This window comes from Macaca nemestrina, chromosome 13, assembly GCF_043159975.1.
Source record: "Macaca nemestrina isolate mMacNem1 chromosome 13, mMacNem.hap1, whole genome shotgun sequence".
NCBI lineage: Eukaryota > Metazoa > Chordata > Mammalia > Primates > Cercopithecidae > Macaca > Macaca nemestrina.
In genome coordinates, this window is record NC_092137.1 from 55679272 (window position 1) to 55699857 (window position 20586).

Below are 20586 nucleotides of genomic sequence, written 5' to 3' on the forward strand. Positions count from 1 at the left end.
CTTCAACTCAAATTTACTATTATTATACTTATCTTGAATTATTAAACTATCTTGAAGCACTAGTTTATCCTCGGAGATTCTTATAATAAATTTCAAGTTAACCCCAACCTTTGCATTAAGGCAAGGATAGAAATGTTTTATAGTTCAACATCTAATGCGCAACTTAAGAAAGCCTACAACTCAACAATTAATAATGCTACCGCTGAGTTAGAAAATAATGAGGTGAGACTAAAAAGATGCCAAGATAGAATGTAACGTCAAGTTTCGCAAGCCATCTAATGGGTACCCTATGATCCTAGTTTCCGGGTTTTGTTTGTTTTGTTTTTACTTTTAACACCCTAATAACAATAGATAAGTGGCATCATTTCCAGTCTCTATTTTACATGAATTTCCCACAAGGTCTTTGTTCTAGGCTTAGAAAGGCTATAAACATATGCAGTTATTAAGAAGGGGAGCTGAGAATAAAACTCAAGTCCTCTCATTTTATATTATTTTTTTGAGACATAGTCTCACTTTGTCACCCAGGCTGGAGTGCAGTGGTGCGATCTTGGCACTCTGCAACCTCCACCACCCAGGTTCAAACCATTCTCTTGCCTCAGTCTCCCGAGTAGCTGGGATTACAGGCGTGTGCCACCATGCCTGGCTAAGTTTTGTATTTTCAGCAGAGACGAGATTTCACCATGTTGCCCAGGCTGGTCTCGAACTCCTGACCTCAAGCGATCCACCCACCTTGGCCTCCCAAAGTGCTGGGATTACAGGTGTGAGCCACCGCATCCGGCCGAAGGCTTCTCAGTTTAAAGCCATTGTTCTTTCAAGTAAGTATTAAAAATGATTATGTATCATTAATCAAAATATTTATATTCAGAGAGGAAATGAATACAGAGTCTAGATAAAAATAAATCACTGTAACAAAGTAATTTAGAGCTAATTAAAATATTGTGAATTATGTTATGAATTCAAATTTAAAATTTTCAACAGTTCCCAAAGATAATGTAATCTTTAAAAATAGAGTTATAATTTGCATGAAGTTGCTAATGTACAGATTTTAAGTGTAATTCGGTAATTTTGAGAATGGCAAGCACCTATATAACCCATATATCAACATGACAGAACACTTCCATTACTCTAGAAAGATCACTGCACCAGGCAACCACTGTTTTCATTTCTTTCATAAAAGTTCTGCTTATACTAAAATTTCACACAAATACAATCAGTGTATATAATCTGTGTGTGTGTGTGTGTATGTGTGTGTTTCTGAGTATATTTCTAAGCTTTATCCATGTGTTGAGTACATCAGTAATTTTTTTCTTTTGGTCATTATATCCAGTTTTTTGATTATGATGAAGCTGCTAAAAAAATTCATTTATCTATGTTTTCATTTTCCTTGAGTAAAGAGAAGTAGCATTATCACCTTCTTTTTCTTTTCTTTTTCTTTCTTTTTTGAGATAGTCTCACACTGTTGCCCAGGCTGGAATGCAGTGGTGCAATTTTGGCTCACTGCAACCTCCACCTCCTGGGTTCAGGTGATTCTCGTGGCTCAGCCTCCTGAGTAGCTGGGACTACAGGTGTGCACCACCACACCCAGCTAATTTTTGTATTTTTAGTAGAGACAGTGTTTCGCCATGTTGGCCAGGCTCATCTTGAACTCCTGGCCTCAAGTGATCCTCCTGTCTCAGCCTCCCAAAGTGCTGGGATTACAGGCATGAGCTACCATGCTGGGCCACGGGCTAGGACTTTTTGAGATACTGCCATACTGCCTGCTAAATTAGTTATAACATCTTATATTTGCATCAGTATGCATGACAGTTCCAGTTGCTCCCAATTTTCACTAATATTTGATCAATATTTCCATATACATTTTAGAATCATCTTGTAAATCTGCCTGTTGGGATTTTAATTGGGATTATGTTGAATCAAGAGATCAATATGGGGAATCTGCCATTTTAACAATATTGAGTCTTCTAATTCCTGAACATGGTTCTTATTTCCATTTACTGAGGTATTCCTTTGGTGTTTCCAGTAGAGTTCTTGCACACATTTCCTTAAATTCATCCATAAGTATTTCATAGTATTATAAATGGTGTTTTTTTATATTTCATTTTCCAATCTTTCATTGCTAATATAGAGAAATAAAATAGACTTTTATATATTGACTTTTATCCTGTGACATTGATTAGTCCACCTTAGCTGTAGACATTTTTCTGTAAATTCCTCAGGGTTTTCTGTAAATATAGTCATGTCACATGTGAAGAAAGACATTTTTACTTCTTCCTTTCAAATCTGTATGCCTTTCATTTCTTCTTATCTTAGTATACTGGTTAGGATCATCGGTACAGCATTTAATAGTAACAGTGAGAGCAAAATCTTTGTATTCTTCCTGATCAAAAGGGGAAAGTGATTAGTCTATAGGCTGTTTATAGAAGCCCTTTATCTGGTAGATGAAGTTTTTTCTACTTATTCTCCAATTATTGAGAGATGAGTATTAAACTCTCTAACTGTAATTGTGGATTTGTCTTTCTCCATGTAGTTCTACAGATATTTGCTTCATCTATTTTGCAGCTCTGTTACTAGGTGTACCTCTGTTATTAGATGCATAAACATTTAACCTTGTTAATCTTTGTGCTGGAATGACCCCTTTGTAATTATGTAATGAACTACTCAGCTCTGGTGCTATTTATTGCACTAAAATTTACTTTGCCTAGCATTAATATAGCCAATCTAGCAATTTTTTGATTAGCGCTAGAATGATATATCGTTTTCCATCAAGATTTCTGATAGGTAGCATATAGATGGGTCTTGCCTTTTTGTCTAATTTATTAATCTCTGCTTTTTAACTGGGGTGTTTAGACTTTTTATATCTAATATAGTTACTGCCATACTTTAGTTTAAAGCTGCCATCCTACTATTTGTTTTCTATTTGTCCAATCTGTACTTTGTTCTCTGTTTCTTCTTTCTTTTTGCCTTTTGGATTTTTTTAACAGACAGGATCTCCCCTATGTTGCCCAGGCTGGTCTCAAACCCCTGCGCTCAAGCGATCTTGCTGACCTCAGCCTTCCAAAGTGCTGGGATTACAGGAATGAGCCTCTGTGCCTAACCTGGATTTATTTTTTATGAGTCCATTTTATCTCCCTTTTTTGGTCATATTACCTATATCTCTTTGTCATACGAATTTAGTGGTTACTTTAACCCTTATACTATTCGTATTTAACTTTCACAGTCTATCTTAAAGAGAATACTTCTTCACATATAGTATTAAAAGTTTATAACAATATAAATTCAGTTGAATACATAGCAAGAAGCTAGTCCATAACAGTTATGTCTAAACAGCTGAAAGTGGAAGTCAGCGATGGCTTTTGAGACCGGGTCTTACTCTGTCACCCAGACTGGAGTGCAGTGGCACGATCTCGGCTCACCGCAACCTCTGCCACCTGGGTTCAAGTGATTCTCCTGCCTCAGCCTCCTGGGTAGCTAGCTGGGATTACAGATGCCCACCACCACGCCTGTCTAATTTTTGCATTTTTAGTGGAGACAGGGTTTCACCATGTTGGCAAGGCTGGTCTTGAACTCCCAACCTAAAATGATCTGCCTGCCTCGGCCTCCCAAAGTGCTGGGATTACAGGTATGCCACTGCACCCGGCCCAGTGATGGCATTTTAAATATCTACTTGAAACACACGTACACAACTCATACCCAAACCCACTAATTTTCTGGTTGAGTAGCTTCATGAAGTTGATTTTATTTGCAACTGAGTGATACAGCTAATGGGGTAAAAAATTCAGGACAAAAAGCAGGTTAATGTGTTGTGTGTGTGTGTGTGTGTGTGTGCGCGCTTTTTTTTTTTTTTTTTTTTTTTTTAAATAATCCCTTTGGTTAACTAGACACAGTTCTAAAATTTATTCTCTGGCTCTGAGAATGTCTGGATGAAAAATAAGTAAAACTTATTCTGTAACAATGTATGTTCCATGGCAATGTCTGTGACAAACAGCAGCAATGGTGTCAGCAAATAGTGAAAAAAAATTGGAACATTCTATGTTACTAGATAATATTGCTTATTGAAAAAAATGACTAGGAGAAGTTTAAAGACCAATAGGCAGCCCTATCTCTGAACTTCTCTGAGTACAGCACCTCCTATAATTGGCATGTGCACTGTGGGGATCTTAAATCTGTACCTTTGGAGTTGCTGCAAGAGGTAATCACTACTATGAGCATGAGGATTCAAAGCCAGGAAAGCTCCTGCACACACCCAACGTGAATCTTATCTTATACGTAAACCATCTGGTGGAAAGATTATTCTCAGACAACTACGTGAAGAGGATGGACTGACACGGCCCTGCTGTCTATTTATATTTCTTATAGTGTTCTGAGTAGAATGATTCTAAATGTAGCCTATAGTAATCTTGTCAGTCTAAGTATTCAGTTAACCTTGAGACCACTCCTGGGCACTGCAGAGATAATAAAAGGGTGAATAAACCAGAACATGACTCTACCAATCTACCATCTACCAACCCTGTGGAATGGGAAAGTCCCTTATATTTTGATTTGCTTCCTTAGGGAAAATAAACAGTTACCTCTGCCTTGCTTGCTTACTTCACTGAATACTTCCAAATATCAAAAGAAAACAGATCTAGAAAAGACCTCAAATTTATGAGATCAGGTGCTGTCATATTTTGCTTAGCAGAATTTTCCCTGGATCCTCAATAGGAAAGAGTGACAGAGTAAAATGTCAATATCACAATGAGAGCTTTTCCTAATAATATAAGCCTGCCTCTTCCTCATTCCACCCACACACTTCTGATATATCCCTAACAGCATGCAGGATATCACACACATGAAATACCACTGAATAAGCTATACCATATTCATATGACAGAGATCTGTTTAAGAATACTCTCAAGTGGCCGGGCGCAGTGGCTCACGCCTGTGATCCCAGCGCTTTGGGAGGCCGAGGTGGGCGGATCACAAGGTCAGGAGATCGAGACCATCCTGGCTAACACGGTGAAACCCCATCTCTACTAAAAATACAAAAAATTAGCCGGGCTTGATGGCATGCGCCTGTAGTCCCAGCTACTCAAGAGGCTGAGGCAGGAAAATGGCGTGAACCCGGGAGGCGGAGCTTGCAGTGAGCCGACATCACGCCACTGCACTCCAGTCTGGGCGACAGAGCGAGACTCCGTCTCAAAAAAAAAAAAAAGAAGAAAACTCTCAAGTTTATGAAAAAGGAATAGACTAAATATCAATAAAATGTTTTATATTTTTATTTTCTACTTTATATTTTTCTGTCCAAATATTTATATAATAAATGATCCTTAAAATTCTTTCCAAGAAAATCACTTACTGTTTTAAGTTCTTGGCGCAATTGCTGGTTATAATTCGTGGATTCTTCTAATCGAGCTTCTAAAGCAGCAATTTTTTCTTCTTTTATTTCAAGAGACTTCTTAAGAGTGGATTCTAATTTTGATTCCAAAAGTTTATACCTACTATCCAAGTACAAAGTAATATAGTTCATTATTGGAGGTCAGAAAATTATTTTTAAAGATAATTTATGACCACAAATATTCATGCCATAAATGGGTCTTATAAAAACCTTGTTGTTAAAGAGGCAAAAGAACTCATCCTCTTCTTACTGCCCCATTCTCCCTTTAAAACTAATCCTGGTAATGAAGCAACAAAATCATTGAGTGAATAGAGCTCCAGATTATGGCTTAGATTATCAAAAGCAATAATTAATTCTCAAGGAATCTGGAAGATCAAAGTCCCAAAATAGCCCCTTTCAGTAATTAAGACTCTTATTTTTTTTTTTTGAGATGGAGTTTAGCTCTTGTAGCCCAGGCTGGAGTGCAATGACATGATCTGGGCTTACTGCAACCTCTGCCTGCTGGGTTCAAGCGATTCTCCTGCCTCAGCCTCCCTAATAGCTGGGATTATAGGCATGTGCCACCACGCCCAGCTAATTTTGTATTTTTAGTAGAGACAGGGTTTCACCATGTTAATCAGGCTGGTCTTGAACTCCTGACCTCAGGTGATCCGCCTGCCTCGGCCTCCCAAAGTACTGGGATTACAGGCATGAGCCACCACACCCGGCAATGAAGACTCTTTATCTCAGAGTACAGAGTAGTTACAGTTAAAAAATGATGTATTTGTGGCACAGGATACTGGTGACAGAGTGGCAAGAGGGAGATGGATGTGACTTAGTGTTGCAATTATCTTTCTGAATGGCAGATAAATAATTATTAATAAATACTTTTTTCCACAAAAAGGATGGTATATGAACACAATTCAGAGTGTATCATAAACCAGTATTTATGATCCATTTCTTAAACCCAAAGACCCTGAAGACAAAACCAAATAAAAACCTAAAGTGTATATATGAGAGTTTCACCACATTCTTTTACTGGAATTAATTTTTATGTAAATATTTTCTTCTCAATCAGATTTTAATTTCATTGAATACAGAGAACAAATCTCATTCATTTTGGTATTGGCTCAAGTCAACAAACATTTAAAAATCATTTACTGAGTCCGATTTTGGGTATGCCGAATTGGTGACGTCTGAGTTGCTTCTGGTCTATCCTGGTAGAAACATACAGTAAACAGAGAAAAAAAAAAAAAGGATCTCAGGTGAGATGATGTATGGGAAGGCTCAGCATACAGAATGAATGGATAAGAGGCCTGAAAACATATGAAAACATAATCCTGTGAGCAACCAGATTGAAAGAGAAGACAGAAGACAGAGAGGTAAAGGAGAAAAGACAAGAGTGATCACCTCTGTTTACAACTCTATCACTTTATTTATTTAGAGACAGAGTCTCACTCTGTTGCCCAGGCTGGAGTGCAGTGGCGCGATCTCAGCTCACTGCAACCTCTGCCTCTCAGGCTCAAGTGATTCTTGTTCCTTGGCCTCCTGAGTAGCTGGGATTACAGGCGTGCACCACGACGCCTGGCTAATTTTTCGTATTTGTAGTAGAGGCAGGGTTTCACCATGATGGCCAGGCTGGTCTTGAACTCCTGACCTCAAGTGATCTGTCCCCCTCAGCCTCCCAAAGTGCTGGGATTACAGGCATGAGCCATTGTGCCCGGCCTACTAAATTTATTTTGTAGCATTTAAATTTATCTACTTATACATTCAATTCAAAAACTACACTATATATTCCTTGATGGCAAGAATAAGTATCATAATAATAACTGTACCATCAAAAAAATTCAGAAAGAATAACATGAATTAGAAAGATGGGAAAGTTAGGCCGGGCGCGGTGGCTCATGCCTATAATCCCAGCACTTTGGGAGGCCAAGGTGGGTAGATCCTAGGGTCAGGAGTTCGAGACCAGCCTGGCCAGTAAAAATACAAAATTAGCCAGGCGTGGTGGTGCATGCCTGTAATCCCAGCTACTTGGGAAGCTGAGGCAGGAGAATCACTTGAACCTGGGAGGTGGAGGTTGCAGTGAGCCGAGATTGTGCCACCGCACTCCAACCTGGGTGACAAGAGCAAAACTCTGGCTCAAAAAGAGAAAGATGAGAAAGTTAGACTAATAAAGGAATTAGGGACATCATTTGAGACTGATATACCTAAATCCCAAGGTGGAGGGAATGGCACATTAAAGGAATATATGTCTGTGAGCTTCTGGGGTTTTTTTTGTGACATAAAGACTAACTCCCTGGCTGAGAAAGAAGCTGGTTTAGTAGTTCAAGCCACTTTCTATTTCCAAAAAGCTTTAGTTCAACATATACCCTTACCTCCATGCCTAATATGTAAATAAATATGTGGAAATAATGAATGCCATCACATGTTGCCTAGACTATTATAATCACTTCCTAGCCTGTCTCTGTGCTTACAAATTCATCCTTTTTGTAATCCATCTTTTATATACTCTAAAAATTGCTCAGCACATTTTTGTGCTTTTATACAAATGCTTTTGTCTACATGGAATGCCCTTCCCCACTGTTCCCACCTTGTAAACCTCTGTCATTTTTTAAGATTCAGTTGAAACATTATCACTACTTTGATGCTAGATGATCACCAGATAAGAAGAGCTCAATTAACATTGGCTAACTGTATGAATTAAGGTTTGGGACGAGGAGCCAAACTGTATAAAGGGTCCACCCAGAGCTGGGTTCATAAATTTATATGAACCTAGGGTCACTTAGCACTATAGGGTGTACTCTACTTTTTCTTTTGCAAAGAGCATGCAGTACAGTGTCTTACATATAGTAGATAATAAATCTGTTTGAATAAAGAGGGGATGCATATTCAGTATCTATATTAAAAGACAGTCAATGAAATCTGCACTTAAAACTATCTGATTAATTCAAATAAAAATATTTCCTCATGAAATATCTGTATAATTAATTCAATAATCATTGCTTGACTTGAACTGATTGCTAGAATATATGCCTCAAATTATATCTCTGTTATTACACAACTAACTTTTTAAGTATCAATCTATCCTATTTACTTTGAACATTCTCAAAACTACATGAACAAATCACCATTAATTTTTCCAATATACATTTAATATAGAATATAAATACTGGAACAGTAATAATGAGTAGATAAAATATAAGTTATATAATTACAGAAATGGAATGAAAATCTAGTCTACATAAAATAATGTTCTTAACAATATACAACCTCTATTCCAGCTGGATTCATGGAGCTGACTGGATGCTAAACAATAGACTACTTGAAAATCAGATTAACTCTATTTGATAGACTGTAATTACCATGAGAGAATATATATTTTCTTTAAACCTATACTGATCATTTTTAAAATTAAAAGGCATATGAGTTAATTTTTTAACTCATATCCAGCTTTTAAGGCTTTAGTTTTCCACATTATTTTTATACCTCAGTTGCTTTTCTTTTCCTTTGTTTTGTACTTTTCCTCCATTTATCTTTAAGTCAACATTGTGGCAAATAAATGAAAGAACAGAGGTATTTAAGCACATGATTCAGATAAAAAATAACTTGCTTAATTGACTGTGTTTGATGAGCCGGAGGTTGGTTTGTTGTTAATGTCTTATTGTTTTCACAGTCAATTATAGCCTCTGATCTTCTGCTACCTGGGTAGCATCCTGTTTTCCTATTTTATAACTGTATTTATATAGTAACATTTTAGGTTTTTATTTTCTTATATCTATATTAGATTGTCTATGATTCCTCTTTTCTCCTTAAGAACTTGTTTTTTTTTTTTTTTGAGATGGAGTTTCACTCCTGTTGCCCAGGCTGGAGTGCAATGGCACGATCTCAGCTCACCGCAACCTCTGCCTCCCAAGTTCAAGCGATTCTCCTGCCTCAGCCTCCCGAGTAGCTAGAATTACAGGCATGCACCACCATGCCCGGCTAATTTTTTTGTATTTTTAGTAGAGATGGGGTTTCTCCATGTTGGTCAGGCTGATCTCGAACTCCCGACCTCAGGTGATCTGCCCGCCTCAGCCTCCCAAAGTGCTGGGATTACAGGCGTGAGCCACCGCACCCGGCCACACAACTTTCTTTAAGGGAAGAAAGGAACCAGAAATAGGGTGAAATATATAAATGTTTTCTATAGCTAATACAGAAAATAATTAATGTATGAGCAAAAAAAAAAAAAAAAAAATTTTCAACTGTTTGCCAAGTAGACTTAGTACTCACCTGTCATCAGTACTTTGCTCATCATGTAAGAGTCTCTCCTTATTCAACCCTATCTTCTCAAGCTCATGAGTTAATTTTTCAAGATCATTGTTCATCTGTTGGGTCTTCAATTTTTCACTCACCAAATCCTTATTTTAAAAGAAATACAAAACTCACGTGTCAAGGGCATAAACATCTAAGAAAGTCAGCTAAGATTCTAATTACCACCATCTAGGAATACATGTAATTTGAACCAGGAAATGTCGTTAAACCATTCCTTCATTATTAAAATGTAGCTGAAGTTATAACCTAGTTGAAATAACTTTTTTCCTTTTTTTTTTATGCTAATGCGTTAAACAAAACCTTAAAAGGGAGTAGTAACTCTTTACTTGTGAATACACATTTAGGTTTGAAAACTGTGGGGGAAAAACATATCAATTTACTTTTTAATAACGAGCCTGAACTTTAGTGCACCTTTCTTCTTATAAATATATGTTGACTATAACACTTCTCTCCCACAAGATCCCTTCTCCCAGTGAAAGAGGTCTTATGATACTGATCTGAAGAACTAGAGGATGTTCTTAGAAGTTTAGGCACAAGGAACCTGTTGTTCATGTGTATAAGTCTACAGAAGAGAAAAATAAAAGGTCCCTCTCAATGCCTCTTTAGCAGAAATGCAGACTGCCCAATGTGACCTTCTGCCAGAATGCTAATATACTTTTAAATTGAACTTAAACGGTTATCACATATTATAATGCTTAGAGATGGGGAAAAAGAGCCAAACACACACCTTCTGACTTGCACCAACCATGTTTCACAGAACATACTGCCAATTTACTCCTGGAAGTTTCAGAATTCTTCTTGATACATAGATTCAAGCAAATACTAGTTGCTCAGTGTTGAACAGTTGAACCTGATTTGCATTCTCTGGCTTTGAGGTCAAAATTCATGGGGCTTTGGAGTCTGAAAAATCTGGATTTGAATCCAGTAATCCAACTCTGCTATTTATTAGCCGTGTGATCCTGAGTAAATTATTTAATGTTTCTGAACCTGTTTTCTCATCTAAAAAATGGATATAACACTTATAAAGGATTAGTTGTAAAGATTATGTGCATGTATATATATGTATATATATTTGTGTGTGTGTATATATATATTATTTATATATATACAACTTACATGAAGATTTTAGCCCAGTACTTGGCACATAGCACTCAATAAAAAGTAGCTATCATGCTTATTATACTTAGAATTTAATAAGAGTTTTGATCAAGCATTTTATCATTATATTGAAATAAAGGTTTAAAATTATAATGTATTAAGTCAGATACCACTAGGAAACTTTATTACTACAAATTCTTTTAAAAATACAATTTATAGGTATTTCTTAGTTTAACAAAAGTAGGAAACTTGGACGGTATTTCTAGTTCTAATTCCAAAATTCTACTGAACCATAAAATAGATGATGCAAATTACTGATAGATTCCAATAAAACTTAAAGAAACCTTGAGTTAAAAATATTAAAAAGGATGCAAATTAATGATAGGTTCCAATAAAACTTAAAAGAAACCTTGAGTTAAAAATATAAAAAATATTTGCCTTAATTTAGGTAAACATATTTACCTCACGTAGTGTAACCAACGTTTTTATATCAATAGTTGCTCTTTTCACAAGCTCCTTATTTTCTTTTTCTAGTTCTTTTAGACGGATACAAGATTCTTTATATACACCAATTTCTTTGGATAGAGTTTTGTTTTCTTTTTCCAAATTTCCAATCTTCACATTATTTTCTTCTAATGTGGTATCTTTAATTTCTGCTTGCTGTCGGAGTCTCTTATTTTCCTTCTCCAATTGTTTCTTATCCTTTTCCAGTTGAGAAGTCTCTTGCTCTAATGATTTATTTTCTTTTTCCAGTTGTTCTAGTCTTTTGCTAGATATTTTTAGTTCTTCTAGGTTTTTTTGCAATGTTTGATTTTCCATCTCTAAGTCTTGTAGTTCACTCTCTAATTGCTGGATTTTTTTATTGCTGTTCTCTAAAGCTTTTTGCAGTCTTTGATTTTCTATATCTAAACCCTGGTAGCTAACTTCCAAGCGTTCTGTTTTCTTGAAAGATGCTTTCAGGAGCTCCAAACCTTTTTTAAGTTGCTCTTTTTCACTTTCCAGTTCTTTGTTTTCTAGCTGTAGCTGAGCCATTTTCATGCTTGCACACTTCAAAGATTCTACATTCCTTCGCAGCTCTAAGTTTTCCTCATCAAGTTGGGAATTCTCTTTCTCTAGGGATTCTAACTGAAAGGTCAGATTTTTAAAGCTATCCAATGTTTTTTTTAATTTTCTATTTTCTCTTTCTAGCTCTGAATTTTCTTGTTCTAACGCCTCAATTTTTTCACAAGTAATTTTTAAATTAGTTATTTTTTTCTGTAACAATTCATTTTCTTTTTCAAGATGATGCAATTCATTTTCAAGTTCTTCTGCTCGTTCTCCTTTTTCTTTATAATGTTCCAGTTCTTTTTTAATTTGTCTTTTTTCAAATTCAATCTTGCTTAGCTTGCTACTTGTTTCTTTGATAGATTCATGGAGAATTTTGTTTTCTTTTTCAATGTCTTTCACTCTTGCTTCTGCACTTATCTGGGACCGCTGCCTTAAAGAAGACACTGTTTGATTCAGATGTTCATTTTCCTGTTCCAATATCTTAATCTAATTTGAAAAAGAAAATAATCAAAAGCTGTAATCGAGGAAAAACTAACTATGGTTTATCTCTTCCAAAAACTACCAAGAAAAGGGGAACAAAAAAAAAAGGGTACTAGAATGCCTGTCTTACTTTTAATTCTGACAAGTATTTACTGAAGACCACTGTGTACACACGCTGTCAGGTCATTAAAGTTCATGTCTTTAGGAAGTTCACAGTTTAAAGGAACGATTGAGAAATGTATTTTCTATTAATCATAATGGTCTTCAGATTATTTATAGTTACATGCTTCAAATACAAATAGGAATACCGGTGTCACACACACACATACCTCCTTGAGAACATAAGGTTTTACTTTTACTGAGTAACTTTTGCAATGCCTACAGTGGGTCCTCAGTAAATACGTGCTGTATTGTATGTGTATATATCGGTTTGTATGTGTGTGTATTCATTCCCAAAAAGAATTCTAAGTAGGAAGCATCAAAATCACAAAAATTACTGGGTACATTTGAGAACTAATTCATCCAATTTATACCATGACCTAATACAATGATTCTCAAAATTTAGTGTGTTAATTAATCTCAAGAAGCTTGGAAAAGTGAAGATTGAAGCTTAGTCTAGAATTTCTGTTCTGTATCTCTAAAGAAACCTTCATTTTTATGGCTGGTCTGAGGACTATACCTGGATGATATAAACAAATAATCTTACTTCTAAAAAAAATTAATGCTCAGGCATGGTGGCTGACACCTATAATCCTAGCACTTCGGGAGGCTGAGGCCGGAATATCTCTTGAGCTCAGGGGTTTGAGACCAGCCTGGGGAGCATAGCAATACTTTGTCTCTACCAAAAAATAAAAATTAAAAAATTAAAAAATTATCTGGGCATGGTGGTGCATGCTAGTAGTCCCAGCTGAGGTGAAAGGATTGCTTGAGCCTAGGTGTTCGAGGTTGCAGTGAGCTATGATTGTGCCACTGCACTCCAGCATGAGTGACAGAGCTGGACCCTGTCTCAAATACATAAATATTTCAAAAACAAATCAATTAATCTATCCAGTTCTCAGTTTCCTCAAACATAAAATAAGAATGAACATTAAACACTTGAAAACAAATTTCATAATATCCAAGACAGTGTGGTTGCCACCGCATTTCTCCCTCTTCGGTAGGTCAGAGGACAGCTGCATTTCCTGGCCAACTCCACTCAGGGACTCTAGAATCTGCAGCCCTATTCCATAGACACTTGAAAGCACAAGAACTGCAAATGCTTATACTAGATGATTATCAAGCACACTAGCAGTTTAAAAAACTCTAAGCTTTCTCTTCAACTTTCCTAAGATACATAGGTTAGAAAATGAGGTAAAATTATAATTACTTTGAAATAAAAAAATTCTAAAATATTTCCCTTTAATGTTTATATCAACGTTTTGTTTGCATATATTTTAAATAACTTTTGCTAATAAATTTTAAAATACATTGTTTACTTAGTAAAAAAATGTACGAACCTGTCTCTCTGAATTTTCTCTCAGTGTTTCAATTGTTTTTTCAAGCTGAGCTTTCTCCTTCATTAGATCCTTGCTTAAATTCTGACAATTCTGAAGACTTTGCTTTTCTTGAACAATCTCATTTTCAAGAATTTCAACCTAGAGAAAATTAAATCACAAAACAATATGTTAAATATTCTACAATAGTGAAAACATGTCAAAACAAAAGATAATCACTGAATAAAGGATAAAATAGTGTTAATATCCAAATGCTAAAATTTAAGAACTCAGTATAGAAATTCAAGCAGCATTCCATGCTAATTTCTGTAGCTGTATAAAATCTGCAGACGTGATTTCTTATCCTATGCATCTTTTGGGGTAAGTTTCATTTTCTAAACACAAAGACAAATCCAGCTGAATAAATGATAATGTGCTATATGAGAACTATACAAACTTTTTAAAAAGATTCTCTTGGCTTCAGTGGATTTGTAAAGTAAAATTTTACTTATACTCAGAGAATTTCAGTGAGCAAGAAGGGAGAAGATATAAAAAGCATGAAGGAAAAGATGAGAAATAGTACAGTATAAGTTCAATGAGGAAAAAAGAAAGGACTTGGTTTAAAATAAAAAAGAGGGAGAAAAAGAATACTACTATAAAAAAGGACTAAGGAAAACAGCAGCAAATATTTATATTTCAGGTTCAAATTTCTTTTCAATTACACATTTTAGAGATAAAAAATACTGGTAGTTAATATGTACAAAATAGCAAATTAAAGTTAAAAATATGCTAAGACTATTGATTTTTCCATTATCATATATTCAAACTAGGCAATTAAAAAAATCGAGAAGACTTTATAAAATATTCTACTGCAAGTTAAATGTTAAATTCTTATGTCAATAGTGAAGCACTCTAAAGCAATTTTAATTTTTCTATTTTAACATTAATGGAAATAACTACACATGGAAACAATCTTCCAATAATATTTCTAGCCTAGGCAACATGGTGAAACCATGTCTCTACCAAAAACAAACAAACAAAAAAATCACAAAAAACAAAAAAACTGAGCCAGGCATAGTGGCCTGTGCCTGTAGTCCTAGCTACTTGAGAGGCTGAGGTGGGAGGACTGCTTAAGCCTGAGAAGCGGAGGTTGCAGCAAGCTAGGATTGTGCCACTGCACTCCAGCCTGGGTGGCATAGTGAGACCCTAGCTCAAAATACTACTACTGCCAATAATAATGATAATAATAATAATATGAAAAGCACCAGGTCAAAAAACTTATCCAATAACTCAATTCAACATTAATTTACAGTTCAGGAAGCTTTCAGTTATGAATAATTAATCTGGTTCTCATATTACATATACGGAAATATATGAATGACAGTTATTGAAACTCATTTGTTGTTTTGTATCAATGGGATTAAAGTGAAACATTCAGTTTATAAAAAATCATTTTTACAATTAATTGATCAAAAATTGCTTGAATCACTAAGAATTTACAAATCAAACTTCAAAGCTAATTTCAAAAAGAAACTGTACTCTACAGGCCCAATTTTAACGACAACCAAAATAAAACTGTTCTAAATTCTAAACGGCCATCCTACTTTAACACTATATTGTCAAACACTTACTAAGATTATTTAGTTAATGGATTAAAGACAATGCAAAAACATTTTAAAACAGTAAAAATCTTACAAGAATACCAAGGAGCCTCTGAATAATCTAAGGCAGTGGTTCTCAAAGCATGATTCCAGGACAGCATGATGAGCATCACTTAGGAACTTCTTAGAAACAATTCTTAGTCATGCATGTTTTTATGATGGGATTCTATTTATGTAGAATTATGTGCACAGAAAGATATGCAAAAACAAAACACTTGTTCTTCCACAGCTAAGTATTTCTGTTCAACCAGAGTCTGATTAAGATTCAAGTTTCATAATACCTAAATTGTGGTCTCTAAATATTATTTCCCACTAAAAGGAATAAAGGCTAATTTTAGAGAAATGGCTGTCTCCAGATCTGGGACAGAAAATATTCAAGATGAGCCTAGAATATTTTGTCATGGCAGAAAGTAAGACAGCTCTCAAGGAGTGCTAAGGCCATGTAATAAGGATTCAGAACCAAAGCAGCTTTTAAAGAGGCTTCCACTAGCCCGAGTTGAGACAGTAAGAAAAACAAATGGAGTGGATTGAAACAATACAAATATTTTTAAATTCATGGGTTCATAATGATACTGAAACAACAAACTCACTCACTGTTCTCTCAAGAAGATATGAGAGAACCAATTCATTATTTGGAAACTGGCAAATATAACTCCTCTAGCCCTGCTGCCTCTTTTTTTTTTTTTGAGACCGAGTCTTGCTCTATGGCCCAGACTGGAGAGCAGTGGCGCATCTCGACTCACTTCAACCTCCACCTCCCAGGTTCAAGAGATTCTCCTGCCTCATCTTCCTGAGTAGCTGGGATCACCAGCACCCACCACCACATCCGGCTAATTTTTGTACTTTTAGTGGAGACAGGGTTTCACCATGTTGGCTAGGCTGGTCTCAAACTCCCGACCTCAGGTGATCCGTCCGCCTTGGCCTCCCAAAGTGCTGGGATTACAGGTGTGAGCCACCACACCTGGCCAAGATCAGCTAGTAAGTTCTTAATTGTTGAAGCTGAATAATGAGTATAGGATTCATTTACACCATATTTGTGTATATTTGAAAAATTTCATAACAAGTTAAAATAACAGTGAGGGTGCATTTAAACAGTGGAAAATAAATGTGCCATTTATTTACACTTTTACAAGTATTTTTTAACATTAAAATAAACATTACATTTTAATTTACCTTTTTACTGAGTCTTTGATTTTCTTTTTCAATTTTCAGGATTTTGGAAGCATTGCCTTCTACAGAATCCACAGTAGTCCGAAGCTCTTCTACAGTTTTTGTCAAACTTTGATTTTCCATCTCTAACTTCAATAATCTACTTGATGTCAACTCATTCACCTCATGGCCCAGGGATTTCTGTGGTGCTATAATATTGAAAAATACACCATTGTATTTACTCTTTACCATTTTTACTATGTTTACTCTTTACTATTTAAAAAGTTCAGTATATATGCATTGCATCATTTGATCCTTAACTTTATTAAAAATTCAATGAGGTTATATAAGATAAACATGATAAGAGAGGTAAATCTTTTTCTCCTTTTCTTTTTTTCTTTTTTTAAAGAGATGGGATCTCTCTCTGTCATCCAGGCTGGAGTGCAGTGATGCGTTCCTAGCTCACTGCAGCCTCAAACTCCTGGTCTGAAGGGATCCTCCCAGTTCAGTCTCCCAAACGGCTGGGACTACGGGTACAGCCAGTTAATTTTTTTATTTTTTAGTAAAGACTGGGTCTCTGTTACTTAGGCTGGTCTGGGACTCCTGAGCTCAAGCAATCCTCCTGCCTTAGCCTCCCAAAGTGCTGGGATTACAGGCATGAGCTGCTGCACCCAGCCAAGAGATGAATCTTTAACTTTTAATGCATCCACAGCATTCTAGTGAAAAAAAGCATAAAATTTAGATTGAAGAAACTGGAGTTCAAGCAGACCCATTAAATATTTTGCTGATACAAGAACATTAGGATTTACAAATGAAAGATGAGACCTACTATTTCAAGAAAGGAAATGAATAAAGGCACTGGAGGGAATTTCCAGTGTATGCTTTTGTGTATGTTTCAAATTCTTCTTCATAAAAACCAAAGAAACACATGCACATCCAACATATCCCCCACCATGTATAAAATCTCTTCAAAATTAGGTAAGTAAATAACCTCCATATTTAAGTAAGGAAAACCTCAATTTTTATTTCCAGCTTTTCTAGTCATCATGTTGTTAATCTTTTACTGAAAGCTGGTACACTGAATAGTTACTGACTTTTAACATTCCATTAGTTGCCCAAGTCTTTTTTTAAATTAAAAGATTATTTAAATTTAACTATAAACTTACAGGATACATTATTCTAAGTAGCAACTAATGAAGGATTAAACGAATTTTGAAAATACAATACTACTTATTTTGGCTAAAAGTTCAAAATGAATATTCTGAGCATGCTGAAATTATTTTAAAATCTTTAATCCACTTCCATTCATTATCCCTTTATAAATCTGATTCTGTCTTAAGATATCTATTAAAACACAGTATAGAGTTTAAATATATAATATTCCCCAAGAGTAGCATTACTGTTAATCTACCTGGATTAGGTGTTTTTAAATAGTCACCATGATAAACAATAGATCTCTTGAAATTATTCCCATCTAAGTGAAATCTTGTGTCCTTTGACTAACATCTTCCCTATACCCTCAACCCCTCAGCCTCTGCTAACAACCATTTTACTCTGTTTCTATGAGTTTGAATTTTTTTGATACCACATATAAATGAGATCATGCACTATTGTCTTTCTGTACCTAGCTTATGTAACTTAACATAATGCCCTTCAAGTTCATCCATATTGTTGCAAATGACAGATTTTTTTTTTTTTTTTTTTTTGAGACGGAGTCTCGCTCTGTCACCCAGGCTGGAGTGCAGTGGCGTGATAGTGGCTCACTGCAACCCCACCTCCCAAGTTGAAGAGATTCTCCTTCCTCAGCTTCCCGAGTAGCTGGGATTACAGGAACCTGCCAGCACGCTCGGCTAATTTTTGCATTTTTAATAGAGATGGGGTTTCACCACATTGGCCAGGCTGGTCTCAAACTCCGGTCTCAGGTGATCTACCATCTCAGCCTCCCAAAGTGCTGGGATTACAGGCGTGAGCCACCATGCCCGGCCAAACTTTTTTTTTTTTTTTTTTGAGACAGAGTCTCACTGTGTCGCCAGGCTGGAATGCAGTGGCACAATCTTGGCTCACTGCAACCTCCGCCTCTTGGGTTCAAGTGATTTTCCTGCCTCCGCCTCCCAAGTAGCTGGGATTACAGGTGTGCGCCACCATACTCAGTTAATTTTTTTTTTTTTTGGTATTTTAAGTAGAGACAGGGTTTCACCATGTTGGCCAGGATGGTCTTGATCTCTTGACCTTGGGAACTGCCTGCCTCGGCCTCCCAGAAGTGCTGGGATTACAGCCATGAGCCATCACACCCGGCACCCCCCCTTTTTTTCTTCCTGGGACAGAGTCTCACTGTGTCACCTAGGCTGGAGTGCAATAGGATGATCTCAGCTCACTGCAACCTCTGCCTCCCAGATTCAAGAGGTTCTCCTGCCTCAGCCTCCCAAGTAGCTGGGATTACAGGTGCACACCACCATGCCTGGCTAATTTTTGTATTTTTAGTAGAGACGGGGTTTCACCATATTGGTCAGGCTGGTCTTGAACTCCTGACCTCGTGATTCATCGACCTCAGCCTACCAAAGTGCTGGGATTACAGGTGTGAGCCACTGCACCTGGCCAGAATTTCATTCTTTTTATGACTAATATTCCATTATGTATATAAAACACGTTTTCTTTATCCATCATTTCATTGACACAGATTGATTCCATATCTTGACATTTGTGAATAATGCTGCAACAAGCATGGGAATACAGATATCTCTTTGATATACTGATTTAATATCCTTTAGATATACACCCAGGAGCAAAACTGCTGAATGCTATGAGAGTTCTATTTTTAATTTTTTGAGGAACCTCCACACTGTTTTCCAGAATGGCCGAACCAGTTTACATTCCCACCTATTCCATAGAAACTTGAAAGCACAACTACTGCAAACTTTTATACTAGGTGATTATTAAACACACTGGTGTTTAAAAAACTTCTAAGATACTTTTAACTTTCCTAAGACACATGGGTTAGAAAATGAGATAGCAAAGTTCTGAAGCAAATTTTCTGAAATTCTGTAAATTTTCTAGAAAGTCCCTTGTATAATTTAAAAAATAAAAACTACACCATAGTAAAGCAAATATTCAGTTCTACAACCCCAGCTAAGATCAATTACAAAACAACAGTGACAGAATAATAATGATATTTAATACTTGAATGCTTACTATTTACCAGGCACTATTTAAGGGCCTCACAAATACCAACAATTTAATCCTCAGAAGTCTAGACTAACAGAGTAGTAATTCTTAATTAACAGAGTAATTCTAACTACCTTTAGTAGAAAATATTTAAGTCTGAATTGCTTTCTTTGTAACTCAATTCACAAGGAATATAATTTTTAAAGTTTCACAAATATTTTAAGTAACATAGGTTCAATGATTGAATATCATCACTTACTCTATAGTCGGTACATGGGGCCCCAGAATTTGGTATTCGATTCTCAAGTGTAAAATAGGAAGAACCTAATTGGTAATCAAAAGGTGGAATCATCTATAGAGGTAATTATTCTGTAAGCACCAGATTATAAAATCTCAAGAGTTTATGTCTACCTCAACAGTACATCCTCGGTGTCTGGCATAGTATTTTACACACGATAGGTGCTTAGTAAGTATTTGCTGAAGAAACGCAAGTAGAACAATCTAACACTGGGCAAAACTGACGAGTTTTGAAACTAGTCTAATGTGAATAAATGTGACCTAACTGGTGAATTTTTTTGTAATTTCAAAAATTCATATTGCACATCCAAAGCTATAATCCAAACAACTGTATAAAATTATGCCCAGCTTTGAGAAAGAGGACAAGTCAATGTGAAGCCCAGGAAAAAAGAGCCAAAAGTTAAAAATTTACCTGGGGGAATCTTTCATTAGGTCCACGGTATAACTAGGCTGGGCTGGTTGGCAGGTATTATCTTATAATGGAGACTATACATATTACAAGTAGTCATGAAGATCCTTAAATTAACTAATTCTAACTATATATTCACCTGAA

At 35.9% G+C, this 20586-nt stretch overlaps 1 protein-coding gene across 10 annotated transcripts in view; it reads right to left on the minus strand.

Annotated features, from left to right (window-relative positions):
* LOC105465055 (coiled-coil domain containing 88A) overlaps nt 1–20586 on the minus strand; it is a 129635-nt gene that overhangs the window by 36164 nt on the left and 72885 nt on the right. For 7 of the 10 annotated variants that reach the window (XM_071076707.1, XM_071076708.1, XM_071076711.1 and 4 more), the window contains exons 13-17: nt 16599–16783; nt 13789–13926; nt 11228–12298; nt 9626–9753; nt 5336–5477 (exon numbers count right to left, since the gene is read on the minus strand). In XM_071076707.1, coding sequence (XP_070932808.1) covers nt 5336–5477; nt 9626–9753; nt 11228–12298; nt 13789–13926; nt 16599–16783 — 1664 coding nt within the window. The remainder of the gene's footprint in view (nt 1–5335; nt 5478–9625; nt 9754–11227; nt 12299–13788; nt 13927–16598; nt 16784–20586) is intronic. The other 3 variants (XM_071076712.1, XM_071076709.1, XM_071076706.1) reach the window with 1 other exon arrangement.